Source organism: Candoia aspera, chromosome 6 (genome assembly GCF_035149785.1).
Source record: "Candoia aspera isolate rCanAsp1 chromosome 6, rCanAsp1.hap2, whole genome shotgun sequence".
Taxonomy (NCBI): domain Eukaryota; kingdom Metazoa; phylum Chordata; class Lepidosauria; order Squamata; family Boidae; genus Candoia; species Candoia aspera.
Genome location: NC_086158.1, coordinates 77,115,697 through 77,134,184, shown reverse-complemented (window position 1 = coordinate 77,134,184; position 18,488 = coordinate 77,115,697). Strand labels below are relative to the sequence as shown.

At 39.4% G+C, this 18,488-nt stretch overlaps 1 protein-coding gene across 2 annotated transcripts in view; it reads right to left on the bottom strand.

Annotated features, from left to right (window-relative positions):
* Window positions 1-18,488, bottom strand: part of PRKG1 (protein kinase cGMP-dependent 1) — a 776,897-nt gene that overhangs the window by 26,611 nt on the left and 731,798 nt on the right. For both annotated transcript variants that reach the window (XM_063307452.1, XM_063307451.1), the window contains exon 10: window positions 17,616-17,712. In XM_063307452.1, the coding sequence (XP_063163522.1) occupies window positions 17,616-17,712 (97 nt within the window). The remainder of the gene's footprint in view (window positions 1-17,615; window positions 17,713-18,488) is intronic.

Below are 18,488 nucleotides of genomic sequence, written 5' to 3'. Positions count from 1 at the left end.
CCTCCTTGAGAAAGACTAGGGAATGATGGACCAAAAAAGCTAGTAATTCTACCCACACTGGAATAAAATTACAAACACCAGAAATGATATAATACTGAAACTCAAACCCATTGATCCAGTAGCATGCTCAGGCAAGTAATCATAAGAAGGCACCACTCAGATTTGGCAGTCTTCATCCAAATGATTTTTTCCCCCCAGCTTTCTCTTTACTGGGATCTGCAGGGAGAGGTTTAGCTGCTAGACCAGCACAGAGTGTCTACTGTATGTAACAACTCTTTCCGTATGATTCCCCAATTGATAGGGAGATTTATTTGGAAGCTGGCATTCCCAAGAGTACAGCCTCTAGCTGAGTGTTTCTCAACCTTGGCAGCTTTAAGATGTGTGGACTTCAACTCCTAGAATTCCCCAGCCAGCAAGCTGGCTGGGGAATTCTGGGAGTTGAAGTCCACACATCTTAAAGCTGCCAAGGTTGAGAAACACTCAGCTAGCTGATTCAAGCACCAGAATTTCCACATGTAAGTAAATAGTCTCTTCCTCTTATAATAAATCAAAAGCTGGGGCAGGATTATTCTGACAGCAATAGCAATCGTTCAAACCTCCAAGGCTTCCTCCTGAATAAAGGAATGCTGTCACGTTTTTAGAAGTGAGCAAACAATACAAAACCTAAGGACTCAGAATAATATAAATATCCTACAATTAAGAAATAATCCATGAAATATTCCCAGATTTTTTTTCCAAAAAAGCCACAGATCTCCATACAGTTAGCCTTTATTGTTACAATGACCCTTGAGCAGAAGATAGCTGGTTATGCTAATGTATGTGTCTTTCATGCTACATTGTACATCTGTTTCTTTCATGCAACATTACATCCACTAACACCATCTACAGTGAAACCCCAATTTTATGGACCATTCAGGGGAGAGTCCACCTATTATACTTCAACATTCATTAGATCTGAACTGACATTACGTGTGTCAATGCATGAATGATGACATAATGAACTAAACTGATACAACTGGCTACATTGCTTTCATACCTACACAAATGATGTAAATTGACAAATGACATTAACATACAAGAATCATCCAACTTGTACTTTGATGCAACAGACCTGTCTGTCATTGGGATGGGAAGCCCAGATGCAAATTTTGACCATCTTATCCAAAGTTCATGAAGAGGGGATCAATTAAATCAAGGATTGTCTATAGTAGGATCCTGTTTCACATGCCTACAGTGTATAGCATTGTATTTACAACAAGTATGTATGACCAGCTTGTAAATGGCAGGAAAGGAAATAGTCATTTTATCTCTGACTGTGTTCTTCTAATGCCTACCATGTAAGGCTCAAACCAACAGAATTGTGGATTTGTGCTCTTTGAAGAACAGGCTGGCATAATTGGTGCCTGTTATGTTCCAAATCTGCCTTGCCATTATTCTACTGCAATCTTTTATTTTACATAAGCAGCTACTGTATAATCCAGTCAGGCAGGATGGGCATGCTTTGGGTCCTGTTGGCTAAGGAATACCACTTGGCAGGGCCTAGAAGACATGCCTTTTCTGCTGTAGCAACTGCTTTATGAAACATTCTCCCTCTGGAGATCAGGATGTCCCTAATCCTGCTGACTTTTCATAAGCCCTTAAAGACCTGGGCCTGGGCCTGGGCCTGGGCCTGGTGCCCTGAGTATGTACAGGAACCCAATTCTTGGTTATATTAGTGACTATTGTGTATGATTTATTCTTGGCTGCTATGTATTTTAATTTTTGTACTATTGTAATTTTTATTTTCTTTTTAATTTTGTTTGCTGCCCAGAGTCACTTCTTGAGATGGGTGGCCATACAAATTAATTAAATAAGTAAATATGCTAAAACACTGGTAATGGGCCCCACATCATGCCTTTTGTTTATCTGCAACTTTGCAATTATTTCAGAAACAACTTTACATCTTGGTTTGAACAACTCCTTGTTATTTCTGCCAAATGCGGACTGAATAACAAAGAGCCACAGGGCAACAGCATTAAATATAACCTTGATTCTCAGTCTCCCCTCATCTGGAGCACCAGTATGAAATATGTAATAAAGCTAACATTTCCTTGTTTTGGTAGATGGACTATAGTCTACTTCTATCAGCAAAATAAATTTTTGGTTAAAAATAAATTAGCCAGCACATACAGAAACATGAGAAAAGCTGTGTCCATTTATTTCAGAACTGTTTTACTTCATCTAATATTGTCTTGCCCCAAATGCTGCACATATGTTTAACTAGAGCAAAACCCCCGTTAGCTCTTTTCCACAGCCAACAGCATGCACTCTTACTCTGCTGCCCTGTACTCAAGGTGGCCAAGTCAGATTAATCTCATGGAATCTGGTATTTAGAAAATATACAGTCAGTCATGACCACATTCACTGTGTACATTGTGTAAGCTGACATTGCAACTGATCTTGACAGTTTTTACTGGGCAAGATCAGAAGCAAAGGGCCTGCTAAACAAACAAACCATCAAGTAACAGTGTCACATTTATATTCCCCAGAAAAAGGTACTGAAAGAAATACTACCTTTGCTACAGGAAATAATATGTCATTATTGTGACTAACAACCAATTTCAACCATTATTCTATCATTTACAGTGGGAAGGATGCTGGGGAGTCAAGGAAGGCAATAGAGATGGGAGCAGCAGCTATGGCCTTTGGCACTCAGTCTGGTATTGCAGTTAGGAAGGGGGTATGGTGTATGGTGCATCATCATCATCTTCCTCAACAACAGCTTGTATACCACTGAATCCATAGGCAGTTGACAGTGATGCAGCCTCTATGTTAGAATAATAAATTCAAATTATTAAGTGATTGTTAACCCCAAAAAACCATATCCCAACATCACATTCAGTCTAGATTGCCCCCAGTCAGCCCTTTAAATACTTTGCAGGTGAGGCAGAGGCAAATTTGATTTTACCAGGAGACTATTCCAAAGGGAAGGTGCTGCTACCAAGGATCAGTATCACTGTGCCTCAGCTCCACTCACTTCATAGAAGTGGAGAACAGACAGCAGCTTCTCCAAGGATAACCACATTGCTCAGGTTGTGATTGGAGAATGTGGTTCTGCAAGTATCCAAATGAAATAAGTAATAAAGCTAATTTCTTTTCCATTTTGGTAAATGGGCCACAGTCTAACATTGAGTTGCACCTGGAAGCTTACTGGAAACCAAAGTGGGACTTGAAGAATGTTCTAATGTGGGCCAGTTAGCAAACATACCATTGTATTTTATACCAACTGTAGCTTCCAAGTGGTCTTCAAAGGTAGTCCCATGTAAAGCACATTGCAGTAATCCAGAAAAGTGATGAGGTCAACTGCCTACTGTCACAAAACCTTCATCATCTGTTATCAGTCTTTCTTTCACTGTTGTATGGTGGCACGGTCTGTTCTAACTCTCGCATCATTCCATGAAAATTACCACCACCACCACCACCTTCTCCTCTCTATCCAAGGCCTCTCTTGTCTCATTGAACCCAGCACTCCCCATGGTTTATGGAGGAGCTGAGGGTGCTGAAGAGGGTTAAGAGATGCCTAGAGCGTCGCTGGAGGAAAACAAAGACTGAATTCGACCGAACACAGGTAAAAGCCACCATTAAGTGGCATTATTACCTTGTGGTGATAAAAGCAGCGAAACATCAATATTTCTCCGCTCTTATTGCGTCTGCAGAATGCCACCTGATGGCCCTGTTTAAGATAACTCGATCCCTTTTGGGGGAAGGTGGTTCAGCGACCCACCTACAGGGCCGTGCAGAGGAATTTGCTGAGCATCTGCAGGATAAAATCGCTCAGATCTGCTCCAAGTTGGACTCCAGGCGTGAGGCATGGTCTGGAGAGATACCAGGGGAACAGGCTTACCCAGTTATCTGGCAGCAGTTTGATCCTGTTGGACCTGAGGAAGTGGACACGATCCTACGGACAGTAAATGCCACCACATGCCATCTAGACCCATGTCCCTCCTGGCTAGTAAAAGCAGGCCGGGAGGTCACATGTGGTTGGGTCCATGTGATGGTTAATACATCCTTGGGAGAGGGGGTGTTTCCGGCGGCCTTTAAAAAGGCATTGGTACACCCCCTCCTCAAGAAGCCATCGCTGGACCCTACTGTTCTGGACAATTTTTGTCCAGTCTCCCACCTCCCCTTTCTGGGGAAGGTGGTTGAGAAAGTGGTGGCTTTGCAGCTCCAGAGGGTCCTGGAGGAAACAGATTATCTAGACCCCTTTCAGTCAGGTTTCAGGCCCGGTTATGGGACGGAATTGGTCTGGTGGGAGCAGGATGGAGGCAGCGCATCCATCCTTGCTCTCCTTGATCTCTCAGCGGCTTTCAATACCACTGACGATGGTATCCTTTTGGGGTGGCTCAGGGAGTTGGGGGTGGGTGGCATAGTCTTACGCTGGTTCACCTCTTTCCTCCAGGGCCGATCCCAGTCAGTGTTGATAGGGGAGGAGAGATCGGCCCCATGGCCCCTTCTGTGTGGGGTGCCACAGGGATCAGTACTCTCCCCTCTCCTTTTTAACATCTACATGAAACCGCTGGGTGAGATCATCCGTCACCATGGGATGAGGTATCATCAGTATGCTGATGATACTCAGTTGTATTTCTCCATCCCGGGTGAAGTAAGTGATGCTGTGACCACCCTCTCCGAGTGTCTGGGGGCTGTGGGGGCCTGGATGGGGAACAACAGGCTTCAACTGAACCCTGGTAAGACCGAGTGGTTGTGGGTTAATGGTTCTTCTGTATCCGGGACATTAACATCTCTGGTTCTGGATGGGGTTGCACTGCCCCAGACAGACCCGGTGTGTAACTTGGGGGTCCTCCTGGACTCACGGCTCCTGCTTGAAGAGCAGGTGGCAGCCGTGGCCAGGAGAGCCTTTGTGCAGCTACGTGCTGTGCACCAGTTACGCCCCTTCCTGGACCAGGAGGCCCTTCAAACAGTCACTCATGCCCTTGTTATCTCTCAGATAGACTATTGCACTGCGCTGTACATGGGGCTACCCGTGAAAAGTATCCAGAAGCTTCAGCTGGTCTAGAATGCAGCTGCGCGAGCAGTTTTTGGTGCCCCCAGAAGGGCACATGTAACACCACTGCTGTGCGAGCTGCATTGGGTACCAGTTTGCTTCCGGGTCCAATTCAAGGTGTTGGTTATCACCTTTAAAGCCCTACATGGCATGGGACCAGGTTACTTGATGTACCGCCTCTTCCCCATTATATCAACCCGTCCCACCCAATCGTGCAGAGAGGGCATGCTACGGACCCCATCTGTAAAAGAATTTCATCTGGTGGGGTCCAGGAAGTGGGCCTTCTCTGCAGTAGCTCCCACCCTGTGGAACATGCTGCCCCCGGAGGTGAGATTGGCCCCATCGCTCCTGGCCTTTTGGCGGAGACTGAAGACCTGGTTCTGCCGCCTCGCTTGGGGTGGAGAGGGGAATAGAGCTACATGGGAATGGTTGCTATAGACCACTCCTCCCACACTTGGACTGTTTTAGATGTTTCATTGCTTGGATTTTTTATTCTTTATTTTTTATTTCTATTTATAGTATTTTTACTGTATTTTATTTTTTGTATTATTCTGATGGTTTTAATCACTTGTTGCAAACCACCCAGAGGCCTCTGACGGGAGGAGATGGGCGGGGATAAATTAGATAGATAGATAGATAGATAGATAGATAGATAGATAGATAGATAGATAGATAGATAGATAGATACATAATTTTATGTACAAGTCTAGTTCACTGAAACTGAATGGGAATGGTCATGGTCTCCTTAGATGATACAATTTCAGACTGTTGGTTGGCACTTGTCTTTTGCATATTTGTTTTAAGATGCCATTTTTATATAGAAATAAAATGTTAAGAAGAGCCCTCCTAACCAAAAGGAGGTCTATATTTGTTAGAGACCTTTGTTCAGGTGTTTTCTCACCTGTGATATTCTTACCTTGTTCTTCTGTCAGTATTACCCTAATATATTAAAGATGCAATTTTCCCTTGCTATTTGTCCTGAAATACGTAAAACTGCAGGTGAAGCTTTTATGGATGGGGCATTGCACAAGTGAAGCCCTATTTATTTTTTATGTGTGGGGCAAATGCAACTCCTATAAAAAGGGGCAGGGCTTTCACATGGTTGAGGCTGCCAACATGACTTTTTTGACACACACACACACCCTCTCCAGGGAGGCTCCTGTTTAGGAATATTTATTACAAGCAATTATGATCTGAGATTTGTAATAATCTGAAAGGCTATTCAAGTGCTGTACTGTATATATCCCAAAAGGGACAAGAGGTTGTCAGGTGGAATCGACTACTAGCTATGAAAGCATAGAACAGTCTGAATCTCTCAAATTTAAGAAAAAATAATATTGACCAAATACTTGCTTTGATAAAGGAGGGGAAGTGACTTTTGTTGGTTTCTAAGATATCTAAATCAGTAAGACAGAGCTTTCCATTTGTAAGAGTGTAATTTTATTTTTAAATCAATTTTGCATGGGGTTTAGGTAGTTTTTATGAACACTGTACATAAAATCAATACTGGTACTAAAATTAGACAGAATATTCTCTCACATATGTCTTGGAGTTTCTGTTTTATTTACTTAATATATGCATGGTTCATTCAGCTTCACAGAAAATGCTTCTTTGCTGGAATCTCTCCATGTAGTTACTCATTTACTAACACTCATTATATTCAAGATTGGATATTTTTCTTGTAAGACAAGTATAACTGAAATGCTGATATAATGTTTTTCTAAGCTAATAAATGCATTTTCATTTTGCTGGTTCACCAATGATTTTAAAAACAGGAGTGATTATCTTCATAGTGTTCTACAGATCCTGGAGCAAGAAATTCTGCAACACCTTTGAAAAAGGTGTTCTATTTTTTGCCTTCAATCAAGATAATGAAATGTAATCTGATAATACCACCACTGCAGCAAACACAGATGTTATCTGCTCTGAAGATGAGAAAGGAGGAGACAGAGATGGTAAGTCTATGACAGATGAAGCAACCTACTCCATCAAGCATAACTGCCATCTTTCTCTAATGTAAAAAATTCTCAATCTCATCCACATATTTAAGATAACCAATAGGAATTTCAGCAAGTTAAAGCCATTATCCAGCTACTTTTATATGAAAAATTACATTTGTGAGTTAGTCTTACCCATCACATTCTATGGAATAAAAAGGTGCTTACACCTGATTAGAAAGTCTCCAAATTAAGGAAATAAGGAAGCAAGCAGGTAATTATTTTAGAAAAGTTTATTTAGGGAGAAGGACACAGCCCATAAGTAAAACAATGCAGTGACTGCTCAAGATCTGTCACTCATCAATGTTGCCCTTGAATATTAGATGAGGTATAGAAATTGCACCAACATAATTAGCAATTATTTATCTCCTTCCTGCAGGGTATGAAAGTTAATGACCCAAGCAAATGAACTCTATACTCCAGCACAGTTCATGAGCTTGAGCCCTATGGTAAGGGTCAAGACATTTTTAAAATAAATTATTCACTCTGAAAAGATATAGAGCACTGAAGCGTGATCAGAACACTATATTAAAATAAGGACCAAGTGTTGGCTAGCATGGATTTCCTAGTTGACAGCCTTTAGCAAGAGTAGATTGCTGTTATTTTCTCTGCTTACATAGCAAAGCTCCCCAAAACACGATGGCAATAGCAAATAATTATGTATCCCTATTTCTGTCTTTAAATATTCAGAACAGTTTTACTTAAATATTGGACTCCAATTAATAGGCAACTTTTAAAAACAAATATAATGTTTTCCCATTGATGTATTCTTTACAGGGAAAAGTTTGAATAAATTATCATTGGAGTCCCAAACATTTCAGGGAACAATGGGCACATTTTCAGCTAATGGCTCTAGTGCCAATACATGAATATGCAAGATTTCAAATAACTCCATACAGTATATATGAGGCTCAGATGATGCCAGCTGGAGAAAATGAATGATGCATCTTCTAATAAGATGAAAGAAACCCTCGGAATAACAACCACAACTACTACTATTACTTAAGAAGGGGGAGTTATTTTTAAAAAGTATCTTTGCAGTGGTGACTCATATCTATGTGTGGTTGGTGGAAAGGGTAAAATTTATATTTTCTGCTGCAGGATAGTATAATTTAATAATATATTGCCTGGAAAAAGCTCTGTTGTAATGTGTTGAAAATCTAGGAATTCAAGTTTAATAAAACAATCTTACAGAGAAGTAGAAAATGAAGGCACTGACATATAGTTCCAGAGAAATTTAAATGCTACAGTAGGTCAGTAAGCAATAAAACATTTTGTAAGCCTTAAATGAAGTTTCTAATCCATGAATAGTTTACAGAATGATGTACTGCTGAGTTAATATCAGGGTTACTGGCACTGTATGTAAGAGCAGGAAAATCATAATATGTTCAAAATTCAGTTCTGCTTCTTTGGAAGGAAAAAAAAAGGAAACCGGCTTGAAAGTATAGGAAAGTTTTCTAAGGAATCACAAAAGGGATTGGTTATCTAGGGATGAGACTAAAGTGTCGTGCACCTTCATTTAATGTTCATAATTTATTCAGATTACAGATTCCTGTGTTCTTTGCACAGAACATATGTATTAACACTGCACTGGACAGACATTTTGCTCCAGCTGCTGCAGAAAGAAATTTCAGTTTTGATTTCCTTGCTTTGTTGTGTAAACAACAGTTCTTTTACCCTTAGCTTTATCTTCATATTAGAGGGAGCTTTTTGTGATTGTAGTACATTTACATTTAAAGCCTATTTTGTTTCTTTCTGTACAAGATTTATTGTAAATGTACCTGGGTCAGAAAGCTCCTCATTGGGCAATGTTTGACTCTGCTAATGATTACATCTGGGTCTGCAGATTAGGATACAACCTCTTTCAGAGCAGAATTGATTTCTGTACAATTTGAGCTCAACTCTGTCCCAAAATTCCATGATGTCTTTTTGTCAGTACTTGTAATATCTAGCTAGTATCTTCAGTGCCATTTCCTTTTCTTTTTATTTAGGATGTATCTTCTGCATTCCTGGACTTCTACGCTGTATTCATTTGAACAGCCAAAAATAGCAACGGCTGTTACTTATAGCAGCACTTAAGCAAAACAGAACACGTACAGAGCTATATTGATACTAGCAGGTGAACTGCCACATTAGCAGAAGCAATAAATATTTTTTTTTCCCAGCATGAGAACATCAAGTATTCTCAGTAGTAAATAAATGTATCTGGTTGGAATGTATTGTATCTACTATCGGTGTTTTTTATTATAAACTTGGAAAGTGTATAACACTCAGCTAGAGAAATCACAAATTCATAGTGATGTTCAGATTGATCCTACTGGAAAAATTTGTGTTAAGATATCATTCATCAAGTTACCAGTGTTGTAATAACAGTTTCCTCTTGGGTCCGTTCCAACTATCTCCAGATGAGGGATAGGAAGAAGCATTCTCAAGAATGTAAGTAGAATATGGGATCAATGTACTCTTGCCATGATAATCACACATCTCATGTAACATGTCTCACAGAGTTAGAATACCAAAGGGTCTCTTATAAGGGTGACAAAAAGTTGACACAAACAATTGCATGCACACACAGAGACATATAATGACAGAGAAGGCCTCTTTCTCTCTCTTCCACAGAGAGAGAGAGGGAGGGATGGAGGGAAGGAGGGAGAGAGAGGATACCGTAGTTTATAACAAAGCTTTTTTGAGGGAGAGTATAAAGTTTGTTATTTTAAACTCGAAGCTCTAATGGAACTAAAAACAAGATACTCCATTGATCTTGAGGCTCATGACAGGTGGTATGAGAGGCTATCAAAATGAATTATGACTAAAAAGCTATAGAAAGTTTGTCCACATTCCTGAATCCTAGGCAACTACTTTGGAAGCACAAACATGAAAAGCTGATGGCTGAAATATATCTTTGGAAACATCTACTAAATAACACATGATATGTGAATAAATTTTGGGGAGTATAGATAAAAAAGCTCTATTAAGTTGAAGCTTGTACTTTGCATCTAGATATTGAGAAAATCTATACAGAGCAAAGAAATGACAAAACCTCTCCAGCAGTATGTTATGCTTTAATAATTGGTATCATGCCAGATAGCTACCATCTAATGTGCCATGAGCACAGAACTAAATAGAAAGCTTTTCCCAATCAATTGCTTTGACTGATTGTTGGACTGGGAAAACAGGCTATAATTTCAGCCAAAGAAGTTTCTTGTATTCCATCTCTTTGTATGTTTTTAGAAACATCCACAACTTGTAACCTTTTCTCCATTACAGTCCCTAAGTTTCCCCAAAAGTTGGAGGAAAAATGAGTTCTTGCAAAATTTCCATTAAACATCATGATCATATGTCCTTTCTACTATTGTCCTTCTTTTATTGACAAGGCCACAGTGCAATACCTATTACAAAGAAAATACTTTGTGTTCTGAGAATAACAGGGAGGTGCACGGTGCTCACATTCTAAAATCATTTTTGAAAACCTGGCCAAGGCATAATAGAGCATAGCACTTCTCATCAAAACTACCATATGGCCTTATTGATCTAACAGAAACATAGTCCAATTTTGCCAGTAAAGTATTGCTTGCTTTCTGAATTTTGAGACTGGAATTCCAGTTCAGCATCTGAGATCGCTTTTCAAAATAATGCTAGACACTGGTACCGGGAAGATTTTTCTTCCCGTGGAATGCCAACCAATTTCCAAGATCAGTAATGTAAGACAATCCTTCCAAAGCTAGCTTACTCATCCCTGTGAACCTTTCACGAAATGTACTGTCCAGGACATTTACTGGACTCTCAAGGCAGGACAGTGGTTTCACTCCTTGTTCTCAGCATTTCAAGTTGGCAGAAGTGAAGCCAGTCTGAGGAATAAAAGCAGGAATGATGTGGATGTGTTCTTGATTCAGCAGCTTCTGGAAGACCATAGGTTCCTCATCTCTGTTTCAAAGTACTTCCAGAAAAGTAGCCTTTAGTAAAATTAATCAACAGCTATTCTACAAAGAAAAGGTGTTTAGAGGAATGGTGAGAAAAAGAACGTGTGTGTGTCATGAATGGAAAATTACATCATTTGGAACACCCATAAAATGCCATGCTTGTGTCAGAGTAATTGCACAATAAGAGCTTTGTCTGGAACCTTCAATGCTTCCAGTAAGTTCTTGCAACAAAATGTTCCTCTAACTGTTCCAACAATAGTTTTCCAGGCTCGGGTGTGTTTTGATACGTTAATAGGCTCTGCCTCCTCCGTTTGTCCCTTGGCTTCAATGCCCTGATACAACTACAGCTCATTCAATAGCTTTCTAGAGCTCAGCCCTGATAATACAGATCCATATCCACCTTCAAGATTTATTCAGCTTCATTTCCAATGGGAATTTGCACAGATGCCATTAGGATCTGTATTAGCTTGTCTCAACCTGGTGCTGTCCATAGTTATGCAGACAACAGCTCCAAGAATTTTGAAGCAGCTTGAATTCTTTGGAGGACTTTGGACTGAGGTAGCTGGTATAGTTAATTTTAGTCCCAAGTCAAGAATAATCTGTTTATTTCTGTGAAGCTATTAAGTTGTTAAAACAGGATGTCTGATGATCTTATATTGCACCTTTTATTTCAGCTTGGAGAGAAGCATGAGACAGATATTTCTTGAAATAGCCCCTACTTAGTTGGAACCTGAGTTGAGATTTGTGATGGGGATGCTGCCAAGTCTGGTATCTGGGTATATTGTGACAAGTTATCCTTTTTATACTGTTGTTCTTAAGATGGAGAATAAGAGACACAAAAGGGGTGGCTTGTTTTCTTTATCTTATGAAAAGAACTGATATCTACTTGCTGGTGATATAAGCAATGCTGTATGCTTTAATCTTTCCAAATGGTTTGCATTAATTGTGAATTGGCAAAATGGCAGTGATTCAGATGGGTGGGGAGCTTGACATCAGGTGACTTGTATGTGTATACTACTTAGGAGTCGAGGCAGTAGATAAACTGCAGAAATGTACATATATCACCCCTTGGAGCTCTTTTGGAGCAAAATGGCATAGAAATACCAGTAAGAAACAGAGAAACAAAGTATCACTCCCCCTAAGGGGATTAGAAGATATAAAGGCCAACTGCACCCCCAACATAATGCTGTGCTGCATCATTCAGATCAATGTTTCTCAACCTCAGCCACTTTAATAGGTGTGGAGTTCAACTCCCAGAATTCAAGAATTCTGGGAGTTGAAATCCACAGATCTTAATGTGGCTGAGTTTGAGAAACACCGATTTAGATAAATGTTGTTGTTGTTTATTCGTTTAGTCGCTTCCGACTCTTCGTGACTCCATGGACCAGCCCACGCCAGAGCTTCCTGTCGGTCGTCAACACCCCCAGCTCCCCCAGGGACGAGTCCGTCACCTCTAGAATATCATCCATTCACCTTGCCCTTCTTCCTTTTGCCCTCCACTCTCCCTAGTATCAGCACCTTCTCCAGGCTGTCCTGTCTTCTCATTAGATAAATGTAGAGGGCAAAAATGAACACCCACCTTGAGGGCAGCACTTTGCTTTTCTCCATAGGAGTGCATGGCAATTAAGTTGATTTTTCCAGACATTTCTTAGAAAAAGTATCTGATTTCTGGCTCTCAAACTGGAATATGATTTGGAGATGGATTGCCAGAGTTTTAAATACATTTCATGGAAAAGGAAAAAGCTTGGCAAAAGAAGTGAGTGGTGGCAGTTTCTAGTTTTTTACTTCAAAATTAAAGTGTGGTTTGGTTGATCGTTCCAACAGTTTCAGCAGCAGCAGCCTAAACTAATATTAAGTCAAAATGATGCTGAGTGATCTCATACAAGTCCCATCTTTGGTGTCCTCCAGCAGGTCAAGTCATTGTTATTCAGAGAGGACATAGGTTGGTAAATGACTGGAGATCTTCCCCGTAACTGTAAATTGGTAGCCACTCACATTTGGGCTGAGACTATAGCTTGGTAGATCATACATTGGGTGATGGGATAGGGCCTGCCTGCTGCCAACCAGAGGACAGTGCTAGAATAGTCAGGCAATAATGTTACATGCATAAAAAACATATATATTTCTATCTTGAATGAAACAAAGGTATCCACTTTGCAATACATTAGGTTAGGAAGTACACCTTGAGATTAAGAATGGATCCTGCTGTTATACGCACTTGGTCATTTTAAAGCAGTTTGGTTTAATTTGCTGTACTCCAGACATGCTGAAAATTATAGAAATTGTAGCCAGCACATCAAGAGGCATTCAGATTACAGAAGACAAGGCTGCAATCTAGAGTGGGCTCTGACCTCTAGTTATCTCAGGTCAAACAAAACATTAGATATGAGGAGTAAAGTAGAAGTATAAAGCTATTTATCCTGACACAAATATTGCATCTTGGGCTTCCTTGTCCTTTAGTTAGGTTTTACTGTTGTCCTAAAGTTTTCAGAAAGAATGTAAAAGGGATTTAGCTTGAAAGAACCAAGGATAGGAATTCAGCCCTTTCCTTTTATCCGTATATTACTTGCATAGCTCCTAGTCTAACAGATACTGCCAACCATTTGAGATGAAGAAAAGGACAAAAATAGTATCCAGATAGTGATAATGTAATATGAGACTAAGGTCAGATTCCTAAAAATTGCTGGGAAACTCTATGAATACTAATTCGAGTCTTCTGGGAATGTCCATTAACTTATAAAGACAACCAAATTACACAAGAAAGACCCCATTACTCTGTGTGACAGTTCACATTTTTCACCACACAGGTTTTAAGATATGGCTTCCTATGGTTTTGTTTTGTTTTTTTCCAGCTGAAGAACCCTAAATCCTGCTCTCCTCATCAATTCGATTCTAATCATTCCAGAAATGACAATTATTTAAATGCCGGTCTCGTTTAATAGGCATCTACCTCCATCCAAATTAGTTCAGAGAGTGCATTCTAAAAACAATGGATACCCACAAGGATGTCTGATGTACCATCCATGTATTTACGCAAGCCAGACCTGAACATTAATCCACAGTCTGGTGCATTCTTGACAGGCAGCCCCAAAGTACTAGGTCTGAATCATAGACATCTGTTTTCACCCTTCTCACTGATTTTATGGTATTGAAGTTACACCTTGGGGATGGGAAAATTCCCTCCACAAAATTTAGTATCAGCTATAAACAGTATTTAAATAAATACTTTTATTTTTTCTGTGTTATGCTCCAATTTTCACTGTTGTTAGGCTAGAGGAATATTTTCTAACTTTTTAATGTTATTGTGCTTGTGAAAATGATGAAGGTGGGTTTTCTTTAATAAGCTTATGGTTCTCGCAGCTGTATTTCCGTAGCAAAAGAGGAAAATAAAAATGGCAAACTTACTGAAGAATATGTTGCGTAATTGCCCTGGTTTCATTTTAATCTATTCTGTAGTTTGGACAGCTAAGAAAGATAATATTTAAAAGGTAAAGCTTGACTCCTGTGACTTCATGGAAACATCCATGCAGTTTACTCAGCAACAGTATGGAACTTATTTATCATTTCCTTTGTTTTCTTTCTTTTTTTATTTCTCAGTCTAGTCTACAGCCCCACAATTTGTCTCCTATCCAAATACAAACCAGATCTGATCCTGCTTAACTCTCTAAGATCAGCCAAGATTGGTTAAGTCCTGCCTCCTTGTTGGGCATAGGTGATACTATAAGTGTAAAAATTCAGATAAACTGTGAATATTTATTTGTTTGTTTGTTTATTTATTAAATTTATGTCACCGCCCATCTCCCCCAATGGGGAGATACCAATTCATCACTGATAATTTTGTGGAATTAGGTTGTACATGAAAAGGTTCATGGTGATGTGTAGAGTGGAGTTTTCACTTTTGTCTACAGCGCAGCTCCAAAGTATATCACCCAGCTTGGCAAGGAGGCATTTTCCTGCTTGGGGAAAGAATTATATTCCATTTCTTATACATCATGGTCCCCATGTCATCTGTTCACAAACAACAAACATGTTAAATCATGCATTTTATATTTCTCCTTTGGCCAATATTTCTATTAATGAAACATGGAACTAATCTAGGCCAGTGTTTCTCAACCTCAGCAATTTAAGATGTATGGACTTCAACTCTCAGAATTCCCCAACCATACATCTTAATTGCTGAGGTTGAGAAACACTGACCTAGATAGTCTGGTCATTTCTGGAGATGCAGCCATGTCAAGGAAGACAAAACTTCTGATTATAGACATCAAATCCTGCTAGGGATTCACATGAGCCAAGCAGCACATTTTAAAGTTATTGTTCTCCTATGAGGATCTAACAGGAAGTTACAGATGAATCAGAATGTGTTGGTTACTTCTAGTCACATGATTCCATCAGTTCACAGTGATATATAGACCAAAGGTAAGGATTGACTTTTGTAGGGCTAATAAAGAAATAACTTTACAGATTCTACAACTCAGGCCAATGACAGTCACATTTGCTATTCTGCTCCCTGCTCTTTTACTATTCAGTCTTTATTACTATCACCTCCTGTTGACTTTATACCTAGTAATTGTCCTTTGCCCATGTCAGCCAACCCTTTGAAGCTATGTACTATACCTGTGAACTCATCTAATAGGTTAAATTTTTGTTTTCACTCAGAAATGGAAATAATGCTATTTGTTACATGATTAAGCTATCTGGCTGTACATTTTTGACCTCTTTTAAATAGCTGGTGCTGCCTCATTATATATTTTTTAAAGTCCCAGCCCATTTCAGAAGGTGTTTTTAGAGTTGAATATCACAGAATTATGGCCCAACCCTAGATATTTTCTGCCAGAAGTAAGTTGCATTATGTTAAGCTCACTTTCTTTTCAGCAAGTGCATTTAGGAATGCAGGGTTTTTTGGCTCACGGATATCTACCTCTCTGTCTATGAATTTTGAAGTTGATGGTGGACACAGGAGTAGGTGGAATTTTGGTTTATGGGTGTTGGATGGACAGTGGACAGCTGGTCTAGAATGCAGTGGTATGAACAATTTTGTGTGCACCTCAGTGCAGCCATGTAACTCCTCTGCTACATGAGCTGCACTGCTCACCAGTGAGCTTCTGGGCACAGTTCAAAGTGATGGTTATTACCTTCAAAGCCCTTAATGGCATAGGTTGTTTGAGGGACTAGCTCTTTTCCATTGTTTTTGTCCATCTCATAAGAACTGCCAGTGTGGGCACACTTCCTTTCCCAACTTTCAAGAATGCCATCTAATGGGAGCTAGGAAGTGTGCCTTCTCTGTTGATGCCTGCCCTCCAGAGCAGCATCTCCCCAGAGATTTGAACTGCCCAACCCTCTCACCAGCCTTGAAAACCTGGTGTTTCCCCAAAGCTCTGTGATAGGCTGGGGCATGTTGACCCAGCTTCTACTATATGAGTTTGCTGTGCTATATGGTCCCCCCGCTCTGCTCCATTATGTTTATTCTCTTTCTGTTTTGTTTTAGGTAGTGTGGTGGCTGAGTTTAATTCCAGAAGTACATCTGCACTAAAAAAATAACAATGGGGCTGGTGCATGTTGATTAATTGTATGTTCACAATTGTGCCTCTTGTTGTATTAGTTAATGTTAGGTATGCTTACTTGCTCTACCTTTATGGAAAGGAAATCCCTTCACTTAAAGGGATTGCCTAACTTCTGGCTGGTGTCATATTCAGGGAGTCCTCTTGCTGATATCAATCTATGGGTTTACTTAATTGCAGAAAGCATTGCTCAGCTACATTTCACACACACATTTCATACATTTATATTTATATTTCCAAAGGCTTTGATTTAGAACAGAAAACTGTGCATTTTGATTGCTGATATTTTCCTTCTCTACCTTTTGGCAACAATCAAGTGCATATAACTCAACCTAACTTTCTTTACATTATCCCTATAGCTCATATCCACTATGCTTAACAAAATGTTATCTTTACATCTGCTAGGTAAATAGACAAAATGTAATAAATACTTTAAAAAACAGAATATGTGAAACTGAACTGACAGTTCAGTAAAGATAAAGGTTCACTAAAATATTGTCATTTATTTCATAATTCCTTTGCAAATTGGAAATGTATTTTTGATTTAGTTGTAAAGATCAAGAACAAAGCAAATAGCATTAAGTAAAATCTATCTATCATCTACCTACCTACCTACCTACCTATCTAGTCAGCCATCCTCTTAAATTGTATCAGAACCCAAGGAGTCCTTGTTTTAATATATTTCTTGAAATGTTTCTCATCTAATTTTAGTATGAATAAAAGCATACTGAAAAATTGTAAATCCATGCATCCCAGTCACAGGATTTTTTCAGTTACATTTTTATATACTACCAAGTTTAATACTAGTTTTCCACTGGCTGATAACTTTATCAACCTCTCTTTACTAATATTTATCTTCCTTACTGTAATGCAGTGTTTCCCAACCATGGCAACTTTAAGATGTGTGGACTTCAACTCCCAGAATTCCCCAGCCAGCTGGGGAATTCTGGCTGGGGAATTCTGGGAGTTGAAGTCCACACATCTTAAAGTTGCCAAGGTTGGGAAAAACTGCTGTAATGAGTTACACTATTTACTCAAGTGAGCAAAACCAAAAACACAGACTTTGCTTGCATAGAAATAAAGAACTGTTACTTACCAGTTCAACTCTCCCAAACCCACCAACGCCAAGAGTGTCAATGATATTGAAGTCAGACAGCTTCAGGTTGGCGAAGAAGGCAGCTTCGGCTTCATATCTGGATTTTTTTATGTGAAAAAATGGAAATTTCTTAGAGGTGTATACATGCGTGCTAGGCAATTCTGTTCCAAAATGAAGTATGCGTCTGTTGGGAGATATGATCTTAACTTCCATCTTTCCTTTTAAAAAGCCTTTGTTTTCTCACCCATTGGTCCCAAATCCACATTCTATGTCTAGCTATTTCTTTTTTTCAGAAAAAAAGACCAAACGTGCCAACAGCATGTCTGTAATGCAAACATTTTGTGTTATAATTCAATTTCACTTATCGTTGGAATTTCATATCTTGACAGTTTCTATTAGTCTTCTGGTGAAGATTTTCATTTTTTTTTTTTTTAGTATTTTGGGAAGATAACGTCTTTCATATGAGTTCCCGTATCCATGAGCTGGCAGAGTTTCTATAAATATTTACTGAACGTGGCAAGATCATTAAGGTCCCTGGAGAAAAACCTCAGCTGGTTTTATGAAATCAGATCCAATAAGCTGAGAAATTGGTATAGAGACCTCAGAAAGGAATTGGTTCAGGCACACACTGCTATTCCTAAAAGAATATTTTCCTATACCCTACATTTTTAGATTGTACATGCAAGCTTGTGGTCCTCAAATCCAGAAGCACTCCCTTTAGTCTGTATATGAAGCAGCTCAGAATAAAAATGTACACAGTACTAGCTATGCAAGCCATTTGAAACTGACACATGCACACATGCCAAAAATAAGCCTCCCATGGATATACCCATTAACTTATGAATCTCTTAAAATAGTGTCTTGCTAGGGATT